The sequence below is a fragment of the Marmota flaviventris genome, chromosome 6 (assembly GCF_047511675.1).
Source record: "Marmota flaviventris isolate mMarFla1 chromosome 6, mMarFla1.hap1, whole genome shotgun sequence".
Taxonomy (NCBI): domain Eukaryota; kingdom Metazoa; phylum Chordata; class Mammalia; order Rodentia; family Sciuridae; genus Marmota; species Marmota flaviventris.
The window spans coordinates 21048338-21075225 of record NC_092503.1 but is presented as its reverse complement, the minus strand read 5'-3'; the positions used below and the strand labels follow the sequence as shown (position 1 = coordinate 21075225).

Genomic DNA, 26888 nt, shown 5'->3' with positions numbered 1-26888 from the left:
ATTAGTGAACAATTTATTTGCACACTAGTTTAAACCAACAAAATGTCAGCTACTTCAAATGTCATCATTCAATTTAGTAAGTTTCTCTGGAGATATATGGCTTTCACTAGAGGCCTCTGTGTTTTTTTGTTGTTGTTTGTTTCAGTGATGATAGGATTATAGGAGATAATGTATCAAAAAGGTGCTTGGTAAAAAAGGGATATGGAAATGAAATATAAGGTTTATTATCCAGATGATATTTTCTGTACTGACTTTAAACTGAGACAGTTATTGTTATTTATGGATATCAAACAAATGCATACTAAAATGTGCTCATTGTTGCAAGTGACTTACATATTCATTTTATGTCTCACTTTTAATGTGCCAATTATCAAAGGTCACATTACTTTTGAGTAACATTATATTTAGCTATTTGAATTTTATGGATTATCTCTGGATTTTTATGTAATCTATTTGTTGTTAACTCTTAAAAAAAAAGAGAATTTGTTGTTGTTGTTGTTGTTCTGGGGGTGTAGATTAGTGATAAAGTATTTGCTTAGTATGAGCGAGACTATGAGTTCAATGCCCAGCACCTAAAAAATAAATAAAACAAAAATAACATTTTCAGTTGCTGTCCAGTGTTTGAGATATAGTTACTCTGTAATTAAAAGTAGTTAAGAAATGAAAACTTTTTTTTTTCTTTTGAATGATTCTACCTTCTTTTGAATGATCCATTTTGAATATGGATCCCACTCAGTTTTATACCCTTCAACCCACCTTTTTCTACTAAAGAGGGTACCATCATAGCTAGATTTATCCATATCTTAATTTTTGAGTTTCCATAACTGTAATTAAGGGAATTTCAGTTACATGTTCTTTCTTCTGTACTAGCATAGAATGTCAGTTCTGAGAACGGGAAGTTGATACAGAAGCATGAACTGCAGGACATCTGTAGGTGGGAACATGCTCTTCTCTTCCTTTGTCTAGGACACAGGTCCTTTGCAACTGATCTAGGTTCCTTTGCCCTCCCCCTTGGGAAGATCCCCTCATAGAATGCAGTCTCTCTCCCTCATCTTCTGTTCAGTGCTTGCCCTTGTGTAAGGATATAAGACCCATGGGGCTCTTCTAACAACATATCATCCTTGTCTTGGTGTAAGAACCTTTTACACATTAGAGAAAGGTGATATTCTCTGTTATTCAGCAGAGTTATTTAATTCCTTCTACTGATATGTGCAGGGGGATGGCATGTTTGCACATGTCCCTCATGACAGTCCTCCAGCACCCTGGGTGGTAGCTGGAAGTTTGCCCAGCTGAGATGGTTCCTTTCTCTCTCTCTCTCTCTCTCTCTCTCTCCTTTATTTATTTATTTATTTATTTTGGGTGGTGGTGGTGGTGACAGTGCTGGTGGTTTCTTTTGTCTTGTATTTATGTAAAAAGTCTATTTGCTGCTGTTGAAAGATCTCAGCATGTGGCTGCAGACCCCCTGACAGGCCAGGTTTGGTGGCTTGGTCAGTTTCTGTAAGTTTCCTCACTAAGTTTCTGGCAGTTGATCTTCAGACTGATGTCAGTCCTGGTTTGGCCCAAATTGCAGATTACTTTTACATATGAATTTTTGAATAGCCATTAGATTAACACATTTGTTTTTGAAATCGAAAGTGCCTGTGACTATGTCTGAATTTGGAGCATGGAGGTGAAACACATTCTGCTAGAAATCCTATAAAGCCATTTCCCCCCTGGGGCCATGTAGGTTTTTATGAATAAATAATGAAAATATTTTAAAAGCTTGTTAACTTTTGTATAAATGGACATATGTAAAACACATGCTATTTAAATACTGATATGAAAATAGGTTGGAAATGAAATGGGCAGAAAAATGGCTTGCAGATCTAAAACACAATAAGCACATTTTGTAAAAAACCCTGAAGGGTTTTTGTTCTTTTGGGCTGTTAAATGGAATCTCTTTCCTTGCATGATTAGATGGGTGCTAACAGTTTTGATATTTGAACAATTCAAATAGCTTTTTAGGAAAACGTGTATTCTGATCTAAGTTTTTTTCCCCTCCCTTCACTCAGTGCCCTGATATAAATAAAGTAAACTTAGTTATATTAAAATTAAGGTCATTTGTGATGTGAAACCATTAAAAGCACTCTGTGTTTATGACAAAGTGCTGTGCACAACTGGAGAAATACATTTCATATGGACATTCCTTTCGTACTTAGCTTTTATTGCTATACTAAATAGCTGTGTAATGTAAGAAGGCAAAATCGCACTATGCCTTGGAATGATGTCCATAATCCCAGTACAAGGGAGATACAATTTGGATTGAACTTTTCCTCTAAACGTGATCACACTTAAAACTTGCAAGATAGTGTTTCTCTGAGAGCCTGTAACAGCTTAACAGCACAATGGAAGACACATTCAGTGAAATTGGTGGTTACTCACGTTTGGGTTCAGTTTTATGTCAGAAACCAGTCAAATCCTCATATGAAAACAGTCTGAATGGCTTTCAGTGGTATCAATGAGATCAAAGAACTTTCCTTTAAAAGTGTTTTCTCCTATCATTTTATCTTTAAAACCTTTTCTTTTAGAAATAATAAAATTAATCACGCCTATTTTCTTTTGTGACTTGTATTGTGTTGTATGTCCACTCCCTTTTGTTTTTATGGGTGGGCTCCCAATGGGAATATGGGTCCAGTGATCCATTCAGGATTGAGACAATGTAAGAGATACTGTACTGAAGTTTGGGGCAGGGAGGCCTCCAGGAAGTGGGAGTGAGCTTCACTTCAAACTGTGTGAGGGGTGGTGGAAAGGGAGGATGCTGATTAAAATAATAAACAACTGCTGGAAAGAGAAGTGGATTACCACAGTGCTGTCAGATCAGCCAGGGGAGCTGCCGGGGCTGACTGAGACTCTTCTCCTCGGCCACAAACCCTGCAGAGGGGACCATGAGGTTTGCCGCTGTGAGAACTTTCTGGACACACAACAACTTTTAAAGCAACTTTATTTCTGCTGCACTGACAGCATCCCTTAGTTCAGGCGGACCTGGGGAAATGGACTGAAACTAGCTTGGTGGTTACCATAGCAACCCCAGCTGCTGGTGCCTGGGAGAGTGGGAACCGGTGGCCTCTTGTCTGATGTTTTGGTGTTTCTTCAGCTAAGAGCACACTCTTCCTTGTTCGAACTCTACATAAAGTTATGCTCTTTGAAAATTGGCTCTTTACCCAGGATTTTTTTTTTTTTTCTTTCTGAAACCAGTCTGAATGGAGGAAGTTGGTAATACTTGGCTCTTTTTTTTCTTTCTTTTTTTTTTTCCTTCTCTCATGCAAGTTTCCAGGACATAGCTTCTTTTTGCCGTGTGTAATTGAGACCAAACTCTAAGCTTGGGGCCAGGAGAGAATAGTGGTGGCCTGCAGGTCATTAGTGAGGTGAGCACAAGGGGATCCTGGGCTTCCCAGAGAAAAAGGAGACCATGCCAGCCTCATGGAATGCAGCTACCAGAAAGCACAGAAGCAGGTCTCCTTGTGAACTCCGAAGTCCATGAAAAAAGGGACTCACGGTTGGGTCGCGAAAATGTCCCAGCACAAGCTGCTGTTGCTGATGGACCATTGCTCAAGGGCAAGACTTGTAAAGGATTTTACAAAGGATTTTAAAGTATAGCCAGAAAAGATACGGTTTTTAGAAGTTGAACACTGTTGTCTGAAGGAAGTTTGCCAGAAAGATGTAGGCTTCAAGGGCTACTGGACGATGATTGGTCTGAACTTCAGCTTACGGGAATTGCTGACAAAATTTGAAAAGGTATGCGGCAAGCAAACTCATGAATGTTCTCTTTTGCCTTCTTCCTTTCTTCTGTTTCTTTTTTTTCTTTCTTGCATTTTGAAAACAGGTACTTTTTGCTTCCTTGGTTCCTTAATATAACTTAAAAAGCGTATTTGCTGTTGATAGCCTCTTTGAAATTGTTTTTCAAGGAAAGCAGTTCTTTTCTGTGGGCAGGAGGGCTTCTTCTGATGCCTGTCTGTTATAGAATTCCACATCACAAGAGATTGTTTGTACTCACGTTGGCTGGTAATTTTAACTGAGATTTATTTTGGGGAGAAAACAAAACAATAACCAAAACCCAGCAACAAACATCAGGTTTTGATGCCAAAGTCTGACTTCATCAGGCGTGGGGATTTTTTTTTTTTTCCATACTACTCAGGTTTGTTTATTTCATCAACCGCTGCTTGTGGAGCCTGCCCTGTGCAGCCCTGTCTGAGGAGCTAGTTGTTTTATGGTGCCCATAGCTCATCAGCCCTCAGATTTTTCCTTTTTAATCTGGTGTGTTTGCCTTTGGAGTGTTTGGATACACTGTGGAGCTCTAATACTTGGATTAGTGATTTTGCATTTAGTTCTTTTTCCATAGGAAGGCTCTTGGCACACTCTAGGCTATAGTCTAGCCTGCCAAATGTTGCCTTACATTTACAGTTAAACAAAACCAAAAACCTCAACATGCCACCGATGGACTCCTGCCCTCCTTAGCTTTGGATGCCAAGCAGCAATCTTCTTTCAATTTCCACTCTTTAAAGAAAAAAAAAAATCATAAAAAGAACAGAAAGGCGGAGTCCTTCCTCTGTGTGTACAAATCAATTATGTATCAGTTGTTGAAGATGTGCTCTGTGGTTTTCACCATGAATACCCCATGGTTCATTGCAAGTACAGATATAAGTGGGACTGTACTGAGTCATTAAAAGAATAATGGGCTTTTTCTTACGAACCAAAACTGCCAGAGGAAAAAAGATGTAAAACCATGCTATTTGAAAAGTTTGAAAGCTTTTCCAAAACCATTGCAGCCAGCACTTGCCTCTTAATTGGAACAGTGTAGTGGGAACAGTGTGCAGAAAAAACTTAGCTCCTCCTTCTATGGCTACTCCCTGCTGGCCGCTCCCCCATCTTGCCTGCACCCCAACTGTAATAGTGAGGATTATGCTTGTAATAGAGGGTGGACTTTGACCTCTCGATTTAATACATTGCTAAGCATCTGAATTCCTGTGAGTAAAATGATGGTTCCCAGTCAGCTTACTCACCAATGTAGAAGGGGTGGGGAAGGGAGAGAATATAAGTGGCAGCTGGGAACAGCAGGTGCCAAACTTTATGACCATAAAGAGGTCTTGTTAGCTTGGCTTGTGTAGATTTGTCTGTTTCTTCCTAAAAAGGTGTAGGGCACATGTTACATGAATAATTCATTACTTAGACCCCCTGAGAGGCGGTAATTGTGGGCAATAGCTGGACTTTTGTGTTGTAATTGCTGCTATTAGTCTTAAAGCTTAGGTCAGCTACCAGAGGTGAGTAACTTTGCCTGAGCCTTCAGGCCATTTTATTGGTAGAGAGTTTAGAAGTTCTATTTATGTTAGTATGTTTCCTCCTTCAAACCTTAGTACCCGAATATTTCTTAATTCTTATTGTAGCAGTTAAGTTGACAGTAAAGAAGTTTACTAGCTTATGTCTGTCAAAGGCTCCATTTGAGTTGGAGGTTTGTTTTTTGTTGTTGTTTTTTAATGAAGGGTAGTTTCTCCATGTGTTTATTTTTATGTTAGACACCTTTATAAAAATCCATGTGATTTCACTTGTAGGAAATTGTCAAACACGAATGTATTTTTCCCCAACTCCTATTTTTAGAAAAAAATCTTTTGTGTATTTTCACAAAAACTGTCTTGTATGTTGAGTTTATGCTACCTTGATTCATGGCCAGGAAAAGTGGAATTATGGGAAGGTATAATTATACCTCTAGATTCCAAAACATACCTTCCCCCAACTCTGAAAGCAATAATGCCATTCTGAGGCAAAGACCATTGCTTCATGCAAAAGCCACATGAAAAGTTCAGAAGCCAAATGACTGTCTTCCCATATGCTAAGGTAGAATCCTCTTACTCTTGATCCCTTTAGTCCTGTCTTTTTGTCAGTATTAGTGATCCCTTTCTAGAGAGTACTAACCTTAGTGATTTTAAGCTGTTGAGGCCAACAGCTGTGGTGGGGTGGGTCTTTCAGTGATGGCCTAAATGGAATGATAGATAATTCAAGTTCCCAGATGAAGGCAGCAGTTTGTGAAGGTAAATTGAAAGGCAAATGCTAGCTGATATTTTTGAATTTTAGAGAAACCCAGTTGTTTTGTAGTTTTGCAGTTTTCATTCATGCATGAATGCTGACACTGACTGAGAGTCTAGTCCCAAGATGTGTGATGTCAGGATTTTGGTTTTCCAACATTAGCAGGTGGGCAAGTTGCACATGATACTCCTTTTAAATTCCCTTAGAAGGGCAATGCTGGGAGTCTTGGGGGATCTAGGAGGCAGGGAGCATTTGGTTCCCAAAAGGTGACAGCTCATTGAGGATCAGGAAACCTCAACTGGAGGGAACCATGAATACTCCAGTGGCACCTAAGAGGAGGAACTTCTTACCAGGACAGGATGACCTTGTGGCGAGATGTGACCATGACTAAGCAGGTCCAAATCCTCTAATCAAGTGATGAAGGTGAGCCTATGTGACCATGGGCCCTGGGATGACTGTCTTGACAGTTGAAGCACATAGTTGAATGGAGACAAAAAGCTGGTCCACCATGGTTCCTCACTGAAATCCAGTCTGTGGGGTAGTTTATTGTCACTCTGATTTTAATTAGTTTTCTCCTGAAAGTACTTCTTAAAGTAAGTGTCTCATGGCTTTAACTACTTTTTTGTTTTTGTTTTTTGCTACTAGGGGTGCTTAACCATTGAGCCATGTCCCCAACCCATTTTTATGTTTTATTTAGACACAAGATCTCATTAAGTTGCTTAGGGTCTCACTAAGTTGCTGAGATTGGCTTTGAACTTTGTAATCCTTCTGTCTCAGCCTCCAGTGCTGCTGGGATTACAGGTGTGCGCCACTGTGCCAGGCTTTTAACCACCATTAATGTACTGTCCTACTAGAGCCACTTGCCTGTTCACTCTGTTCTTTTTGCCTAGTAGTCACAGAGGATTGAGTAATGGATGGTTTTAGCTCAGTGACATTTTGAGTGACTGTTGCTTTTATTAATTTATGTACCCCTGCTACTAAATGATTAATGATAACAGTAGTTCTCTAAGGATTTTGTTTCTATTTTTAATAGACGATAATTGCACATCTTTATAGGGTACAGAGTGATATTTTGGCACATTTATATATTGCGTAACTATCAACTCAGGAGGTTTAGGTTGTCCATCATCTGAAACACTTATCATTTCTTTGTGATGAGAATAGTCAAACTACTCTCTTCTTGCGGTTTTGAATGATATGATACAATATCTTTAAATATAAACCACCTCTGAGGGTTTTTTTTTTTTTTTTTCACTTTCTGTAAGCATTAATCTCCTAAGGGATGACTGTAATTTCTTAAAATTACAATTAAAATTTGTATTGATTAATTTGAAATGTCTAATTTTAAAACAGGTGTATCCTGGGTGAGACACACCAGACTTGACACTTTAAGACCTACTCATTTATTCAATATTTAGTAAACTTTTCTGAAATCCCCCGAGCATAGAGATGGAGTGGACAACAGGAGGCCCTCCCTCATCAACCTCATAGCCTAGAAGGTGGCTACAGACTTAAGCAACGAAGGTTTCCTTTTTTTTTTTTTTTTTTTGGCAGGGGGCGGAGAGGTGGGTATTACTGGGGATTGAACTCAGAGGTGCTTTATCACTGATTCACATCCCCAACCCTTTTTATTTTTTTGTTTTGAGACAGGGTCTCATTGAGTGGTTTAGGGCCTTGCTAAGTTGCTGAAGCTGGTCTCAACTTGTGATCCTCCTGGCTCAGCCTCCTGAGCTGCTAGGATTATAGGCATGTGCCATTGCACCCTGCTAAGCAAGGAAGTTTTAAATGATAAGTATGTAATTAAGCAAAAGATGAGGAAACTCTAAGAGTAATTAATCCCAGTGTTTGTGAAGAGAAATTACATATAAACTGAGATTTACAAGCTGAGTTGAAGATCAAGGAAGGAAGGAAGATTGTGTGCCTGTGTGTACAAGTTTGTGGTATAGACAGATCGAAGCTTTCTGGGCAATAGGAACTGCTTTGACACAGGTCAGGAATTAAGGAGTTGGTACCCCAGGATTGTAGTTTTAAACATTTAAAATGCAGTCATTCATGACTGGGTTGTCAAGCCTCTTCAAGTTTGATTACCTTTATCTAACTGAGGGAAACAATGTGAGATAATAGTTAGGTTGCATGAAGCATATAGCAAGTGTTCCTTAGGAGCTCGTGTTCATGCGCAGATCCTACCTACTTTACAGGTGTCACACCTTAAAAGGGAAGCCACTATATTTTAATGCAGTCTGATTTTAGTGTGCTTTAGAAACAATTGGCATAGAATTGAGGATTTGGAACTGTTTTTGGTTGTGAAAGCAATTTCTGTTCATAGCAGTGTTTACTGTGTTGAAATTTAAAATGTAGTTTGTTTATTAATTCTTTATCATTGAAAATTGGTTTGTTTAAATTATTTTTGTGTGTGTGGTCCTGTTTTCTGAACCCAAGGCCTTGCACATGCTACACAAGTGCTTTACCACTGACCACACCCCCAGTTCCAAATTATCTTGAAAGTGCACTGAATTGTGCATTTATTATGCTTAATAGACTTTTTCTACTCTATTGTCTTAAGTATATTTGTGATCATGGATAATGTGAAAAGAACATATTGGCATTGATTTCCTTATTTATAAAGGCTACTGTAGACCTGATTATGAAAATATCTAATATTGGTCTAAATATGATTCATTTAGAGTGATTGATATCTGTGAGATTTGTTGCTGAAAGGAAATGCAGTATGTAGAATAATTAATCGAATAATTGGTTGAAATCAATAAAGTAATTGAGATGAATAATCACAATTACTCATTATCTCAGAAACCTCAACAAACTGTCTCAAAACATATTTACATATGACTTAATAACCTTTGGTTATTATCTTAATTTATTTATTATATTATTATTTAGATAATATCTGACTTTGTTAATTATGATTTTTTATGTTCAAAACTTATAAAGTAGAATTCTGATAATCCTAAACTATCTTGGCAATCTGGTCTGATTTTGAAAGGCTGGGTGGATTTATTTCCTGCCCTGGTTAACTTTATTTAGCCAGAGCTGTGGGATAGAGTAGAGAAATTATTGCTAATCTCACTTCACCTTCAGAACAGGTCAGAACTCCTCCAGAGGAAACATTGCTATGGCCATGTAGGGTTAGGTAAATATGCTGTGCAAAAATAAAGCAAGATTATGTCAATGAGACCCCAGGATGCTTCTGTCCTAGCGCCAGAAGACTTTCTGGTGGTAATCTTCCAACTCTCTTCTTCTTCTCAGAATTCTATCTGTTATAGTCTGAAGAAATAATTCTACTTATCTAGCTGTAGACTATTTCATTATAAAACATTATAAATAGAATGTATGTGATATCCATTTTAAAGTATTTCCAGTTACATCTTTGTGGGTTACATTATTTGAGGAATGTCCAAGTAAAGACAAAATTGGGATTAGAACGTCAATTATTAAATAAAAAGTGAGTAAATAAATAAATGAATGTTTGCAGAGTTGGTTCTACCAATGAATGTTTTCTTTTACTTGTGGAGTTTGTGTTGGTCTGGAGAGTGGATTTTGTTCCCAGAAAGACCCTGAGGAAATCTCTTTTAGCTTTTGTAGCTGTCTTTTGGAGGGTAGTTCTGAAAGTTTGCATCTTGTGCAATTGATGGAGTTTTAGTTAGAGAAAAATATGTGGTCCTCCTTTTCTGAACCCTTGGCTGTTTTTAACCTTCTACATTATACTTATGTTCTTGAAAGTTCCTTTTCAAGTGAATCCTTAATACATTTCTCCTGCCCTGTTTTCATACATTTCTCACATCCAATTGTTTGAGTGCCTGGCTCTGGCTGGGGTGCACATGACTGACTTAAGTTAAATGCTTGGAAGAGCATTGCTTTGTGCTTCTAGGTAGATTACATTCTCATACATTTCAGTAACCATTTAATGCTATTTAACCTTCAAAAGGGCTTACAGGTGACAGAGGTAATCATCAGCAAAACCAAGTCTCCCAGCTCTGCAGTAAGAGTAAAACTGTCGTGGAACTTCACATCATCATTTGATGCTACATCAGGGTGCTGTGCCAACATTTGGATTTTAAAGTAGTGAGTGCATCTATGGAGGAGAGTGATCATTTGAGTCTTAAGTTTCCCATGAAAACTTTGCTGTACAACCTATACATATTTTAGGTGTCCCAGATTAAAGTTTGTAAAACAAAGCATTGAACAAAACAATCACTACATTCTGATTCTTTGTGTTCTCCTGGCTGCTTTGCCACTCACTCAAGATGAACTCATACATTTGCACATTTACCCATGTCTTACCTACTATTCTATTTTACATTAGTTTCATTCCATGTAACAGACTGCAAAGGATACACAAGAAATAGTAAGATGATCTTTCTTTTTTAGGAGTTCTTAGTGTATCTGGCCAAGTAAATATGCCACCAAATGTTAAATAAAACAAAATAATGTATGCTGATTTCCTTTTCTTTGATCATTTTCTGGTTGTTGATTTTCTTCCTAACTGTTGATGATGTGCATATGTGGAAGGGTTTTCCACATATTGGAAGTTGCATTCCAGCCTGGACCTGGGATCACTGGTAGTGCTCTTAAGGAGAGCCTCCCAGAAGAACTTAGCATCATGGCTGGGCCAGTTCTGCAGTGCTGCTGTTTTATTCCATTCATCATTGTTCTGGGGTTGAAAACACATCACCTGATATGATGTAAGGAGGCAAATATGCTTCCTGCTCATAGTATCCAAACTTCCTGATGCTGGAGAATACTTTTGTGAAGCTTATAAAACTACTTATGCGTGTTAATGCACTTCAGTCTTTCTGCTTTCTCTTGAATATGGAACAAGCAAGCAAATGGGGCCAGCAGCATCAGGATGTGAGGGTTGAAGCTGCCTTGTGATTTTAGGTGTGGTCCTCTGAATACCATGTTTAGGAACTGTTACAGGAAATTCAAGGCCAGGTTCTCCTTGGCAATAGAGAGCAAATGGAGAGCAAATTGTATCACTGAGTTTCTTGAGAAAAATGACAATCATAAAAATGTATGGAGTAACAAATATTGTCTTCTAACCACACACACACACATACACACACACACACATCTTTTGAGATGTCTTAAAATGCATTTTAGGACACACAAAAAATGTAATAGTTTCATCCGAGAAACCATGTTGTCCAGGGTATTATACCAAAGAACTTTTTTTTGTGTGTGGTCCTGGGGATGGACACAGGGCTGTGCACATGCTAGGCACAAGTTCTGTCACTGATATACATTCCCAGCCCCCAAAGAACCTTTCAACAGAACTTTTTCTTTTCTTTCATTTTCTTTTTTCATTTCTTCCCACTGAGAATGTAAGCATCTCAAACTAAGATAGTGATGAAATTGTCATTTTCCATGCATAATTTGAGAACCTTGAGTTAGTAAGTTAGGACTGCAGACTTAGGATTGTGGCATATGTATTTTTAGGGGGACACAAACATTCAGACAAGAAGCAAAAACTGAAAATGAGAAGAGCAGTAAAATTATGGTTTTTAAGAGTTTGCTCTTCTTTTGCTAATTCAGATTAATTGCCTATTTCTCTCTGCTAGGTTTCTTTTTAACATTAAGTTATTTCCGTGGAAACCAGCAACACACCTCATGGCCCCTCAGGTTTCTGGTTTTTTGTTTGTGTTTATTGATTGTTAGTGGCTGTCACACCGGAGTGTGTCACAACGAGGCTGCTTCTATTTAATTCAGGAAAATTAATATGCATATTTACAATGATAGGCTTTTGTTAGTAGTAAAAAGATAGATTAGATCTTCTACATTTTAAATTTTAAATCAGTGGAATTTGCCAAGTGTGCTGTTGCACATCTGTAATCCCAGCAATTTGGAAGACCTAGGCAGGAGGATTGCAAGTTTGAGGCCATTTTGGGCAATTTAGTGACCCTGTCTCAAAAAGACAAAAGGGAACGAAACAAAACAAAAAATAGCTCTGGGGTTTAACTCAGTGGCAGAGAACTGGCCTAGTATGCGTGAACTTTGGGTTCAATACTCAGAGCGTGCCCCCCGCCAATTAACATTTATCTAATTATAACAGTTTATAATTTATCTGCTTACAAAAAGAAACCCTGTTTTTTTTTTTGGTTGAAACTCAGAAGTATAAAGGAGAAAACAAAAACTGTAATCCTGTTATAGAGATTTTGATTTTGGATTTCTTTTGTCTTTTTCGTAGTCTTTTAATATGCATGCTCAGTTATATACAAATATGTAACTTAAATATTTATTTTAAAAACTAAGTTATAATGTATAATTGTGCACTTCTTTTTAAACTTATTATATTATCATTAATGTATTATTACATTTTTTACTTTAAAACTATTAATGTGCTTAACATTTTTAAAAATTAATTTTGTTATTTTGACAATAGTTTCACAGATTTTGATATAAATTGCCAAATACTTTCCTAAAGTCTTAATCAGATTTTGTTACTTACAATAATTCTCATTTTATCTTCCACTCAAAATTTATTTTATTAAAATGAACCTGCCTAGCATGCGATAATTGAACAAAATATTATTTTACTGGTTTTTCTTTCTTAATGAAGACAAACATATATGAAGTGTTCTTTGTAATTTTAGAATAAAAATTGTAAGATTGAAAGAATGAAAAGTATTAGTAAGTTTGTCAAAGGTAAAAAGCATTTAAAATTATATAATATCTTAATGACCTATGTAAAACTTCATATTTTCAGGAAAATTTTGCCCATGTGTAAAGGGAAGAAGAGATATGTTTAACTACTAACCAAAATTCAAAGATTTAACAGTTATGTAGTCTAAAATAGTGAAATCTAAATAACAGATACATGAAATTAGGATTATAGTAAGTTCAGTTTTTAAGATATAACGAGTAAAAGTATTGAAGATTCAAGACTATTATTTTCAATATGAGAGTTGTAGAAACACATGAAATTGTTATGTAAGGTAAACTGAATTATTTTGCTTGAAAGCAACTCATCTGCAAACATAAAAATCAAAGCTCTATATAAAACTTCCCAGCAATGTTGACACTAAGGTCTAACGTTTGCATTCTCTCTTTGCTTTTTTTCTCCTTAGGACATCCAGGCGGAAATTGATGCCCATAACGACATATTTAAAAGCATTGATGGAAACAGGCAGAAGATGGTAAAAGCTTTGGGAAACTCTGAGGAGGCTACTATGCTTCAGCATCGACTGGATGATATGAACCAAAGATGGAATGACTTGAAAGCAAAATCTGCTAGCATAAGGTCAGAATAGTTGCTATCAAAAAAAAAAAATATTGGCAGGGGTTGATTTTTGTATATCAGAAAAAGAAAGGGCAATCCACCACCCAGGCTACCCTCTAGAAAGAGTTCAAGATTAAATGCGAAGATTGTTTTCTTTATTATAGTTTTAACCTCATTTATGTTCAATGCCTTCTACTCGTTGTTCCTCACTGTTCTCAAATGTGCACATCATATTTTAAACCTCATAACAGCAATACCAAGATAGTTACCAGTACCTGTTAATTACTGTTTGACTTTACTCTTTACCAAGTACTATGTTAGGATATTTTTGTTTTTGTTGGTGCTACTGGGGATTGAACCCAGTGTGCTCTACTACTGAGCTACATCCTAGTCCGTTTTAATTTTATTTTGAGACAGGGTCTCACTAAATTGCCCAGGCTGGCCTTGATCTTGGAATTCGCCTAGCTCAGCCTCCTAAGGAGCTGGGATTACAAGTGTGCACCACCTTTAAGGATCTTTACACACATTACTTCATTGGATATAGTCATACAACCAATAGCAAAGTTTTCCATCAAGGACTAACTGTATATATGACGGGTGATCCCCACATTAGATTGCTTAGTGATGTTGTGGCCATTTCAGTTTCTGTTTTCGTCCACTCTGATGTTCACACAATGATAGAATTGCCTAATGGCATGTGTCTCAGAATGTGTGCCTGTTCGTGATGCATGACCGTGCTTGACAAATCCTAGTAAAGTGGATGATAAAAATCCTTTCTTGCATGAGGAAATGAGATTTAATTAATATGAGGAAATTTCCAAGTTTTTGTGCCAAGCCAGTATTCGAATCTTGATCTTTTTGACTCTTGGTATTAAACAAATTTTGCTTCACCATGTTGTTTTTGCATCATATTTGAAGCTGTATTTATATAGATTACATATCTCATTTAGACACTAAAATGGAAAACTGATGATTCATGTCCATTTGGAGAGAATTAAATTAAATAAATATGAACCTTAGGATCAGAATTCTAGCCAGGAAGAAGCCTTGAGAAATCACTTGGAGTGACAAAATGAGTGTTATTAGGGGTAAGGAATATTTTAAGGTCATATTTACTAGATGATAGATAGTTCCCAACTGGGTATAAGTTTAGGGGATACTGGCTGAAGAATGGATTATCAAGCAAAAATTCCAAAGAAGAATATTTGTAGGAATTCCTAGATCACTTTCTTTTGTTATATCATGTGTTGAAACATGGACAGCTTTAAAACAAAAGGATCTTGAACTTGATTTTTTTTTTCCTAATACAGGGGAGTAAACCCAGGAATGCTCTGTCACTGAGCTACATTCCCAGTCATTTTTATTTTTTTTAATTTTGAGACAGGGTCTCTTAAGTTGCTGATACTGGCCTCAAACTTGTGATCCTCCTGCCTCAGTCTCCTGAATAGCTGGGATTACAGGCATGTGCCATCACACCAGCCTTTAACTTGCCTCTGATTTATTCTCTTGATCTTGGGCAAATTTATCCCTCTGAAATTTACAAACTTAGAATATAAATATTTAACCCACAATATTGTTGCAAAGATTGAATGAGAAAACGATTGTTTCTTAATCTAGTTATGGCCTGCTCAATGTAGGATTTATTTTTTCATACACAAGGTTGGCTCAGTGGGTCTGTTTCAGGTGGTTTTAGGATTTCATGTAATGATTTCACAGAGAATAGAAATCTTCACTGATTACTAATTGTGAATGATTTTCTTAAAAACTTCTTTCTGAGAAGATGCTCTGTAATGTGTTCATTCTACTGGGCTCATTGTGAGGAATTTGCATTTCTTCTTTTTCTGAAGGAAAGGGGGTCATGGTAAGGACTTCCTTGTCTGAAGATCCCATTGAAAATTAGCAGCATCAGCCAACTATATATATATATATTTTTTTTTTAAATAGGAGAAAAGTCGGGGAGTGCTGTACACTGAGAAACTGAACTAGAATAAGGCTTGAATTTTCAACTGACTAGATCCCATTTGGTTGTAATTTTCTGTTCCTCATAAATATAAACAAATAAAAATATTAAAAGTGAAAGCATTCACTGAGGATCTAGCAAAAGCAACATCTAAGCTAAAGAACTGAAAGCCATAGAGCTTGCTTTGGTGAAGATTGTACACAAGTGCTGGAATTTTAAGAGCTTAAAGGATGAGTTCTTGAGTTAGAAGGATTGAATGGCAGCCTACATCATGAATAGATCATTCCAAGTGGAAAGCTTTGGTCCCAGAAATTGTGGGTCTTTCTTGGGAGCTCTTGCCTATCAAGTCACATTTTTTTCTAATCAGAAAAGAAGAGCTCATAAGCTACACTTGGAATATTAACAAATAAGCAAAGCAGTTATTTTTAGATAATGGAGACTATTATATGCTTGTTTTGGTGGACTTATGCATCAAGACAGATCAGACATTCCCATAAAATATGGTAATGAACCAATATGATAATGAATTAAAACAATATTTAGCCTGATAACCTACCTCAGGAGATTCAGGCACGTATTCAAGCATTTAATAAAAACTTACTTCTATGTTTAAGGCATCGTTAATCATAAATAAAATGAAGTCGCTTCCTCTAGGGGCTTACACATCTGTCAGGTGAATGTAGAGCTCCAAGGGGAGAGTGGTTGCTGTCACTTCAGATGACAAAGGCTTCATAAGAGGTGATTCCTAAACTGGGCATTGGAAGATATGTAGTCCTTCCCCAAACAGACTGAGTGAGGACTGGTGAAGGGCAATTGAACAGGTTTGAAAAGACAAATTACATAAAAGCTAAGAAGTGTAGTCTGGCTGGAAATAGACTTTGTGGCTGGTGTGGTGGGGAAATACAGTGGTGGCTAGAGAAAAGGTGGAGAGAGAGGTGAGAGACCAGTCATGGAACCCCTGTGTATACCAGGTTGTGTGTTCCACTGGTGATGGAATTGGGAGCCATTTAGGCAACAGAATTCGTTTGAAACTTTGGAAAAATCCTTCTCACACAACTAATAAGCTTGCATTGGATGAACCTGGTTCTGAAGACAGGAGGACCTGCTTAAGTGACCCTTTTAACATCGAGGAAAGTGAAAGGAGAGTGTATAGAATTCAGTTTACATGCATGGATAGATGGATAGCTCTTTTTTTTTTTTTTTTTTTTTTTTTTTTGGTGCTGGGGATTGAACCCAGGGGTGCTTTACCACTGAGCTACATCCTCCTCAGCCCCCACTCTTTTATTTATTTACATTTTTTTGAGATGGTCTCTACGTTGCTGAAGCTGACTTCAAACTTGCAATCCTCCTGCCTCAGACTCCAAAGCCAGGTTATCTTCTTTTCAAAAGAGTCTTATAGGCAAAAAAGACAGGTGAGATGGTGGGGTCAGGGAGTCCAGATAGAGGTGGCAGGTAATTATTGTGAGTTAATTATCCAAAAGGATAAAACATTAGAAGGGGTGGTTAAAAAAAAAAAAAAGGCCTGAGAAACCCTAATACAGGAGGAATGGGTAAAGGAAAGGGAAACCAGTAGAAGAAGCTGAAAAGCGGGTGTCCTGGAAGAGGGTGCAGCAGGAAGGAGGGCTGTCATGTGCCAGGGGAGGAGGGGATTTTAGAGAAGGGCAGAGGTCACAGGGTCAGCTGCTTGAAGAAGTGGACTAGATGAGAGCTGCAGAGTCCAGGAGGTAGAAAACTGATTGCAGAGGGCTGAAGAGATAGAATGGGAAGTGATGAAGTAAAAATAGAGCCCAGGAGAGAAAAACACCATTGCTGTTACCACATTATTAAACATAATGGTCTTGAGCATGTAAGAGCTGGGGGGCTGTCGTCTACGTCTATATTGACCTGCCAGTGCTTTCGCAAGGATTAGCTAACAAAGTGAATGATTTAGTCTTCATTTTTACCTACAAAAATGGAAAATTTAATTACATTAACATATTCATGATTATTTGGATATTTATAAAAGAAAATGGTTTATTATTTCTTAGTAGTGGATTCTCATATAGATAGCACAGCTCAGAAAGAAGTGGCACAGGATAGTGTCTAATAGTGTTCTGCTCTGGGGCAACCCTGACTGTTTTCAAACACTGGCTTAGCCATGGAGCAATTATGCCATCACGGGCAGCTTATGAACCTGTGGGAGCCTCAGTTTCCTCATATGTGGATTAAGAGTAACTCTTGCATCCGTATTTCATGAAATTAGCCTTTCTAAAGTGCCTGCAACAGCACATGGTAAGTGCTCCCTAATTGTTAGCTATTATTATTCTCATTGATTACCACTTCATGCTGCACTAGTTAATTCAGAAGATGTAGAAATTCTTCCTACCATCTTTTTTTTTTTTTAAATCTTAGTCACTAATGTTGGGAATTTTTAAGGAGTTCCACACTAAATAGCTTCCCTCTCTCTTGGCTGGATTCCAAACAAGCACAAATGAAAAATGTGCATCAGTAAGAACCTTAATGCCGTGGACATTACTGGGAGAGGCAGGTTGGAGGATTAGCTTAGGGTGAGAGTTGAGCAGGGCTGTTAATGATGCAGAATCCCCAGTAGTCATGGTCAAGGTAGCTTCCCAAGTGGAAGACGTCACAAGGAAGAGTAGGAAAGAACTCTGTCTGCAGGCCTGTTCTCAGGAGGAAAGAACAGACCCAAACACATCTGTTCCTTCTCCCTATGTTTGCAGAGCAGAATTGTCACTACCTTTACCAGGGAATGAGTGAATGAAAGGGTGGAGAAGAGGCCAGAGTGTGTTTAGTGAGAAAAATCCCTTCCCACAGAGTGGGGGAAAGTTCTCACTAGCAAGTATGTGGAGGCAGCCTTGCCCTGGCCTCCTGCCTCCTTCATCCTTATACCACTGATTACTAGAGAGCTCCCTGTTCAGCTCTGCTCCTCTGCTCTTTCCTCGGGGTCCTTTAAAGCCCAGTGTACTCCATACACTGGGTTCTTCTGTGACCAGATTCTCCTGTTAATGTTTCTGTAGGTTCATCCTTCACTTTCCCCTGTAATTAATCGAAAGTTGCCCTTTTCCTTGATTATCTACTTTACTTGGAACCACTCCTTAATAGTGGTTAATTTCCCCCATTTTCCTCACCTAAAAGCCAATGGGAATATCCTAAGTACTTAACTGCTATGGACACCAGACCCCAGAATGAGAGCCATAAACCAGGCATGGAAGGTGTGTTGGTGAGACAGGAGCCCTTCACACAGGAATGAGAGGGAAGTTGGAATCTTGTGGCTGCTAACCAAGCCTTGCAGGCTCTTAGAATGATCACATCCACTTTTCCACCCTTTCATTGTCTTCCTCCTGCTTCCTGCTCATGTACAGGAGGAAGCTGGAGGAAAGGCCCTCTTGTACACGTCTTGTTGCTTCTAACATCCTACTTAGCTTTTTATCCTCCATCTTTTTCTCACCTGTAATTCTGTCAATATCCATACTGATAACATTTTATTTTAATTTCCAGGCTTCTTTTTACTTTATCTTTAAAAGCCTTCATCTGTATTCTGTTCCCATAGAGTGGCCATCGTGAGACTCAGCTTCCATCCCCATGTCATCTTGGCATCCCTGAGATGGTTTCAGGAGACAGGCTGTTCTCCAGAGCACACATTTATTTGACTGTTTCCACTTGGCCATGTGTATCGGCATGTGATTGGTTTTCCCTGTTAGAAAAGAGACCTCTTTTGTATCAAATCAGAATTGTTTACAATAACATCAATAAACACTCTCCTTCACATTAAAATGATAGTCACTCTCCAGAGAGAGGCATCCTTCTCCGTTAGCTTATTAAATACCAGGACCATTTATCTACTATTATCTACCTTTATAATTTTATCCAGTGTGATTCTATGTGTTGTGCGCATAATGAATTTACCCTATTCCAACTACCTGTAAATTGTTTAAAATTGTGCCTCTTCCAGTATTTTCAACTATGGAATTCTTAGCTTTCTTTTTATTGTTTCCATTCTTCCTGAACCTGCCCGTCATTGTTTGTGTATTTTGTTTTGTTTTTTTGTGGTGCCCAGGATGGAACCCAGGTCCTTTTACATGCTAGGCCAAATGTGGTACCACAGAGCTCTGCCTCCCCCGCCCCACCCCTTTCATCCCTTCACATCTCTTTCTTCTAATCTCTAGTTGCTTGAACTTTTCTCATTTCAAACTGCTTCAACCCCTTTTGCCCAGCTTGGAGTTCACTCTAAGACATTTTAGTAAAGTCAGAATTGAATACCCAATTCTGCCTGCATTTCTATTTTTCAAATCTCTGACACCAGCTAATGCCCAGACCCTTTCTGTTCCCTGCTTTTTGTCTTGGGCTGCCTAACATTGCCTGAGAAATGTTAACATTTTTTTTCTACCATAATTTGACACTTTCTACTTAGTATTTAGATTCTGAATAATTTTTTATCATATTCACTACCTAGCCTATTTGAAAAGATTTCATTCCTCTTTAGCTCCAAACCTTCCTCTCTGCACGTGGTCTTGCTGCATTCTTTTCTGAGGATAAGGTCATCTGATTGATCCTCACCACCCAGCTCCTTGGAGTGTGTGATACACGTGGGTTCTGTATTTCAAATTATTTTTTGTGTTGAGGTTGATGTTGTCATGGCATTTGCTCTAATTTAATGTACCATTTTTAGGAAAAAAAATACCAATATTTATTGAATATTTATGTGACAGATTCACCGTAAGTGCTTGCCAGGCATTACCTCTTTTGACCATGGTGTGGTCACTGAAACAACGAAATGACATGTGGCTTACTATCTTAAATGACTTTTTCCTTTCTTTGGATGAGTACAACTAAGCTTTTTAAATACCGAAATCTAATGTGCCCAATATTCTTTAGCAATCTAAAAAAAATACATATGATTATATATTTCACTTATATCAGTATAAGTGGAGATACATAAAGATTTGTAACTTCAGCTAGAAGATAGGCTCTTAGGGACTTTGTGATGTTTTATACTCACTGGAAAAAAGTGAATTGGAAATATACTAATAAACTCAGGACAGTGAAGGACATGGTTTAAATTTTATGTTTAATTTATTTAATGTCTGATTATGTTAATTAAATACCCACTTATCAGCTTAATGATACTGAATGTAGATCCTTATTAACTTATGATTTTAAAGGCCAGTGAAGTTGTCAAATCTAATGAAAACAGAATTCAAAGATAAAATTCTATCTTCCCTTTCTTTTATGAGCCTCTTAAAAATGCAGGGCACCTTTTTAAAAGCCCTCAGAAGAGATTAACCTTTAACATCATCATTTACATCTAATGCTATCACATTTTTCAATGTCATTGTCACCACTTTTGGCCTTAGAGAGATGATTTTGTTAACCATATTATAAAACTACTGAATTCCCTTTTCCCAGCTGTACTAGAGGAAGAGTCTACCACTTTCGTCTCTTTTTTCCCTCTGGTGCAGTACTTTACGGTAGAACTTTCTGTGATGAAGAAAATGGTCTGTATCTGCTGTGGTCAGCACAGTAGCCACGAGTCATATGTGACACATTGGGCATTTAAAATGTGGCTAGTGCAGCCAATGAACCGAATTTCGAATTTTATTAACTTGACTTAGCCTAAGTTTAAATAGTCACATGCTGCCAGTAGACACCACATCAGGAGACAGCTTTGTCTTTCTATTCAGCGCAGACTGAATTCCTAGGACTTGACTCTTTTTTCCTGGTAGGTCTTAATTCCCTTCTGGGAACAGGAATAATCCTCTTTTAATGTTGCCTATTTTTCTTGAATTAATTAAGGTATTCTCTTTTATTACTGCCTAATTTATAATACGTGAGGTTTACCACAAACCAAAAAAAAAAAATGACATCTGTAGTAAAATGTGAGGTTTAATTCTGTGCAGTCCTCACACAATAGTGTGTCTTTGTCTCCTGTTAACATGGATCGTTATATTCTTTGGTCAACCTACTTTCCAAATGTATCTTTACTTGTCTACAGATGTATCAGGGCCCTTTATCTCTGCCTTCTTGAGTGTTACCTATGATGAGAGTAGAGTGTAAAAGGGCTTGGACTTTGTATTCCAAATTCTCACCACTGCTTCCTAAGGAATTCCCCACTTCTCTGATCCACAGTTCCTCCTTAAGCTGTTATCAGGTTTCCTACCTTGGAAATATGTTTGTTCACTTGACTCTCTCCTTTCTTGACCCTAGAGCTTTGATAGCATGGCTTTCTGTTTCTGAAACATGCCTGAGAACAGAGTGGGCACTCCAAAAATATATGTACTGAATACATGAAAAACTGTTTCAACAAATGCCCTTCCCCACTCGCTCATCACTCACACCAGTTTTATGTCTGTCCACTGGAGAAGGAATAATAACTTGTTTGAAGATACAGTTTCTTTGAAAAGTGGAAATTGTTGTGATTTAAAACAGATATTAGTTATAATTCCCTTTGTAGATCTATTTCTACTCTATGTAAATAATGAAGTACTATTTTTATGGATCATTATCTTCTAACAAGATTATGCACTGTATTTTTTATAAGTATTCACTTAAATATAGTTTAATGGATATATGTATATAAATATCCATTGTTTTGGGTACATCAAGTACCCAAAGGATAAACTGCAAGCAGGGAAGCTAATAAAAGTCAATTATTTAAAAATGTGAGTTCCCACAGATACGTGTGAGATAAAGCAATGTTTAAAGTAAAGATTCTGAAAACATGATTGATGACCTGTTATCTGTCGTCTCGAGAGGTTTACATTTTAAAATGTTTATAGTAACATTCAGAAAGTACAACACAAATTTAAGGTTTCTTCTTACAAAGCATTCAATCCACTGCCCATGAAAAGGCTTTTATCTTTGAAGATGAAAGAATTAAAATGCAACTGGAACACGGAAGGCTCCTACAGAAGCACACATTTATTTGGGCATATGGTAGTAATCTACCAAACACGAAGGTAGAATCTATTGGAAAATAACAAGAACAGATTTACCAGGTGAAGATTCTACCAGATGAGTTTGCTTTTAACTATGGGAAGGTTAAAGATGTAGAGAAGCACATCCCCCAATATTTTCCTTTTTATTTCAAAGCCACTTTGGCATCTCTTTTAAAAAGTATTGCCTTCATATTTATAGATGGTGCTTCAGGTGCTGAATGCCATGAAGTTTGATGATCAATTCCATTATTTCTGTGTAGTCAGAAGAGTTAATTGCATTGGAAAAGACATTTATGCACTCTTCAGTATATGTGTGAAATTGGATTTCAAAGGAATACAATGTGTGGCTTAGTTATTGATTAATGAGTTAAACTACAGGTGCTGAAGACACAGGATCAAATGTTGAGTAATAGGTCCAGGTATGTGCATAAGTGATTTTGCACATAGCGACACTCGAGCACTTCTTGATTGACCAAGGACCTCTGATTTCTGGCTGTCTTTTGTATTTAAAAACATAGGAAAGAAATTGCAGTATCTCAGTTCCATAGCAAAGTGGTTTAAAATGGCAGAAAGAATTTTCAATTAATGTAATTGAAATTTTTTAATTGTGCTCTATCTCTCTCTCTCTCTCTCTCTTAGAGAGAGAGAGAGAGCGAGAGCGAGAGAAAGATAAAATGAGAAAAATATTTGTGCATATATACTATAAATATATTATAGCTAAACTACCAACACTTGGTCTCTAATTTTGCATTATGTCACAAACATCCTTCCTGAAAGCCTCACTTTCTTGTCTTTATGGTGTGAAGGTATATGTCTTAAATTTTGGTTAAGATTAACAACATATTCTTTAGAGATTATAGCTGATTCAAAATAACTATTTCTTACAGGAAATACTTTTTTTCTACAAGTGAACATTTGTTGGTCATATAAGATTATTAGGCTAAAGGAAGGTTTATAATTTTGTGAATTATATAATCCAAACTGCTAAATGTGGTCAGTATTCTCTCTCTCTCGACAGGGCCCATTTGGAGGCCAGTGCTGAGAAGTGGAACAGGTTGCTGGTGTCTTTAGAAGAACTGATCAAATGGCTGAATATGAAAGATGAAGAGCTTAAAAAACAGATGCCTCTTGGAGGGGATGTTCCAGCCTTACAGCTCCAATATGACCACTGTAAAGTAAGTTGAACCCTTATGGCAGTAATGTGTGTGTGTGTGTGTGTGTGTGTGTGTGTGTGTGTGTGTGTGTGTTAAGTGTAATGAAATAAATACTTCATAAATCTAGAAAAATGTAAAAGTTGAACTGATTTTCACGGGTTTTACCCCCTTCTGCTTCTAATTGTCAGTACTTAGGCATTTTATTTAAACTGCATTCATTGCCTACATTTGTTTCACATTAAGTTGTCTCTTTACATTTAACTAAAAAATTTTCAACAGTACATGTATTGGAATGGGGTGTAGCCTAGCATGTGTGAGGACTGGCTTTGATCCCCAGAACCAACCCCCCACCACCACCATACACACACACGGTACAGGTGTCTAAAGCATATTGCTTTTAGCATCTCATGAAATGTATTTAACTTTCTAATGTGTTCTGGAATGGTAATGTATTATGTTGGGAACATTGTAAACTACATGCTAATCTTAAATTCAGCAGTTATGTAATCATAAAGAATTACAAACTAGGTCTGGGAGTGAGCTCCATGGTAGAGAACCTACCTAACTACAGACAAAAAGAGTCACAGACTGTTTCATTGATATGAAATGAAAGTGAAAAAATAAAGACTTGCCGTAAATCAATAGGATAGATCTAAGTTTTGCTGTTGTTGTGGGGGTTCCTGGGACCAAACCAGGGCCACTCCCATGGTAGGAAAGAACTCTACTTCTGAGCCATGATTCCAGCCTATAGAATTAAATTTTGAAACAAGTAAAGACCATAATAGTTAATATTATTTTATGTGCTTTATTTTCTGAATTTAGACTTTTCTTTCAATTACATTTTTATTCTTCTCAGAGGACTATCTCTATTTATACTTTTACTCTGCTTAGAACTGATAGGCTATCTTCAACTGACGCGTGGTTAGATCCTTATCTTTTAAAAACTTCTTCACTATGTCTAGGTTCTATTAATATATTTAATATCCTTTACATTATTTTCTCACATATTGCGTATCACCCTATTTTATTGTATTTTTTATTATTCACATACAGTACAAATTCTCATTCTAAATCTGTACATTTTAATGTGACATTAGATTCTATTCCCAGCTGAAAAATGATAAACGCAAACACTTTCTTCTTTTCAAGGAAGATACCATCTATTTAATAAGTTGCTATACTACAAATGACATGACCTTGAAACTTATTTTATTTTGAATTCTTGTGACTAAGTGATTAAAATTACTATTTGAGTATATTTTCTCCTACTTGAAAAGAGAATATGATAGAGAAATAGCTCTAAGATAAGAAAAAGGAAGATATTGTTGGCATATGATATACAAAATAATAATAGAAGATTTAAAATTACTGATTTAAGAAAATCACATTTTCTCCTTTCTTTTTTTATCTTTCTCCTCTATTAATTATTCATATTCCCTTTTTGTGGGCTCAGGTATTAGTGATGAAATAGAATAATACAGAACTCTTTGAATAGCAATGCTCCGCATGGAATAAAAGCTGCTTATGATCATGTGCTAGCTTTGATTAAGAACCAAATTTTAAGGTAGGGAATGATTTTCCTCAGATAGCCTTGGCCTTAGCACATAAAGTGCATGTCAGCCTTCCCAGTCAGTTCTAGCTGTTTGTTATCCCCGTCTCCTGGTGAGGCTGCCTGGCTTTGCATTGTATTTCACTCTATTTTATAGCACTTCATGCACTTCCTGTGCTTCAAGCTCTTAGTCTCTCATTTAAGTAGTAAAGATAATAATGATAATGATGTTGGCTCATTTATTCATCAGTTATTTTTTGAGTACCTCATATGCACCATGCACTATTCTAGTCACTGGTGGTCTCGCCTGATTCTGAGTAAGAGAGAAGTACTGGACCAATAGGCAATAAGATGTCATATGTCCTATAGTAATAACTGCTTTGGAAAAAAATAAAAGAATGTTATGGAGAGAGAGGAAGATAGGAGATTATAGCAGAGGTGATTTTTATGTGGAGAAGGTCAGGAAAATGCCACAACTAGAGTGGTCTTTGAACAGAGACAGAGATAAGTGAGGTAGTGATCAGTTCTGCTCTCTGGGGCAGATGAAGCACAAAGGCCATAGAGGCATCACTGTTCAGGGCAAAGGTGAGGAACAGCATGGAGACCAGGTGGTTGAAGCCATTGAGCCGAATGAAGAGGCAAAGTAGGAGATGAGGAGCAGGTGGGAAGAAGGGGTGCAGATCACATAGGTTCTCCCAAGTTCTTTAAAGGACTTTGGCTTTTACTCTGAAATGGGAAGCCATGAAAGGTTTTGTATTGATAGAGATGTGATCTGATTTACATTATGTAAAATTAGATGTTGAAATATGAAGAATAGACTAGAGAGGAGTGCAGTAATCATGCGGGGATGTTGTGACTTGGGTGAGAGTAACTGGTTTCTGAACACATTTGGAAAGAACCAATAGAATTTGTTGGTGGGTGGAATATACGGGATGGGAGAGAAAGAGTCAAAGGTATCAGGAGACAAATGTTTCTGGACAACTGGAAAATGGATTGCCATTTAGATGGGGAGGGGGGAATTGCTGTAGAAACCTGGAGAAAAGTTAAGAATTTGTTTTTTGACATGTTAAGTGTAAGGTGTTAATTAGGAGGTTGTTTATACAAACCTGAAGTTGGGGGAAAAGTCAGGACTAGAGCCAAAATTGTTACCATGTATCAGCCATGGGCTTGGTTGAGGTCACTTAGGGAGTGATTACAGTTAGAAAAATGAATTGTAAGTTAAAGTCCCTGAGGAACCCCAGCTTTAGACATTGAGAAGATGAGGAGACTGAGAAGGAGAGCCAAGAGAGAACAGATTCTAGGCCTCCAAAGGAAGAGGTATGTTATGAAGGAGACTATGGATACAAGGGTCAAGTATTTCTGAGAATTGAATTGGATAAGAACAGAACATTATCCATCCAAGGACAGACTTGTGGATCTCAAATGAGAGTCATTTCAGTGGCATGATGCATTTGGAAGTGTGATTGGAGTGGATTCCAGAGAGAATATGAACAGAAGTACAGAAAACCATTTTAAGAACTTTTACAAGAAAGATACCAAGAACTGGAGCCATAGAGGGAGATCCAATGTGGGTTGGAGTGATGTCTTTACAGGCTGAAGAATGATTTAGCATCTTGCGTGCTCCTGGGGACGATCCTACAGGAGGGGAAAAGCCAGTGATACAGAAGAGAGGGTCTGCTGCAAAACAGTGACAGGATGGGTCCAGTGTACTTGTGGCTCAGCTGGCCTTGTAAGAGGGCAAAGCATTTATCCTTTTAACAGGAGAGTGTGGAATAGAGGGGTGGATAATAATAGGTTGGTGGATTTGGGTGTGGGAACATTTAGATGTTCTCAATGAAATACGAAGCAAGAGCATCCACTAAATATGAGAAGGAAGGAGATGTGGAGGTTAGAGGAGAGAAGAGATAAAAATTCAGTCCAGAAGTAGGTAGATTCATAAACTAGCCATTTCTAGCAAAACTACAAGACAACATTAAGGGCTGGCTTGAGGTCAGTGATG

At 37.5% G+C, this 26888-nt stretch overlaps 1 protein-coding gene across 5 annotated transcripts in view; it reads left to right on the top strand.

Annotated features, from left to right (window-relative positions):
• Positions 1-26888, top strand: part of Utrn (utrophin) — a 515075-nt gene that overhangs the window by 350998 nt on the left and 137189 nt on the right. For all 5 annotated transcript variants that reach the window (XM_071612949.1, XM_071612948.1, XM_071612950.1 and 2 more), the window contains 2 exons: positions 13140-13312; positions 23205-23361. In XM_071612949.1, the coding sequence (XP_071469050.1) occupies positions 13140-13312; positions 23205-23361 (330 nt within the window). The remainder of the gene's footprint in view (positions 1-13139; positions 13313-23204; positions 23362-26888) is intronic.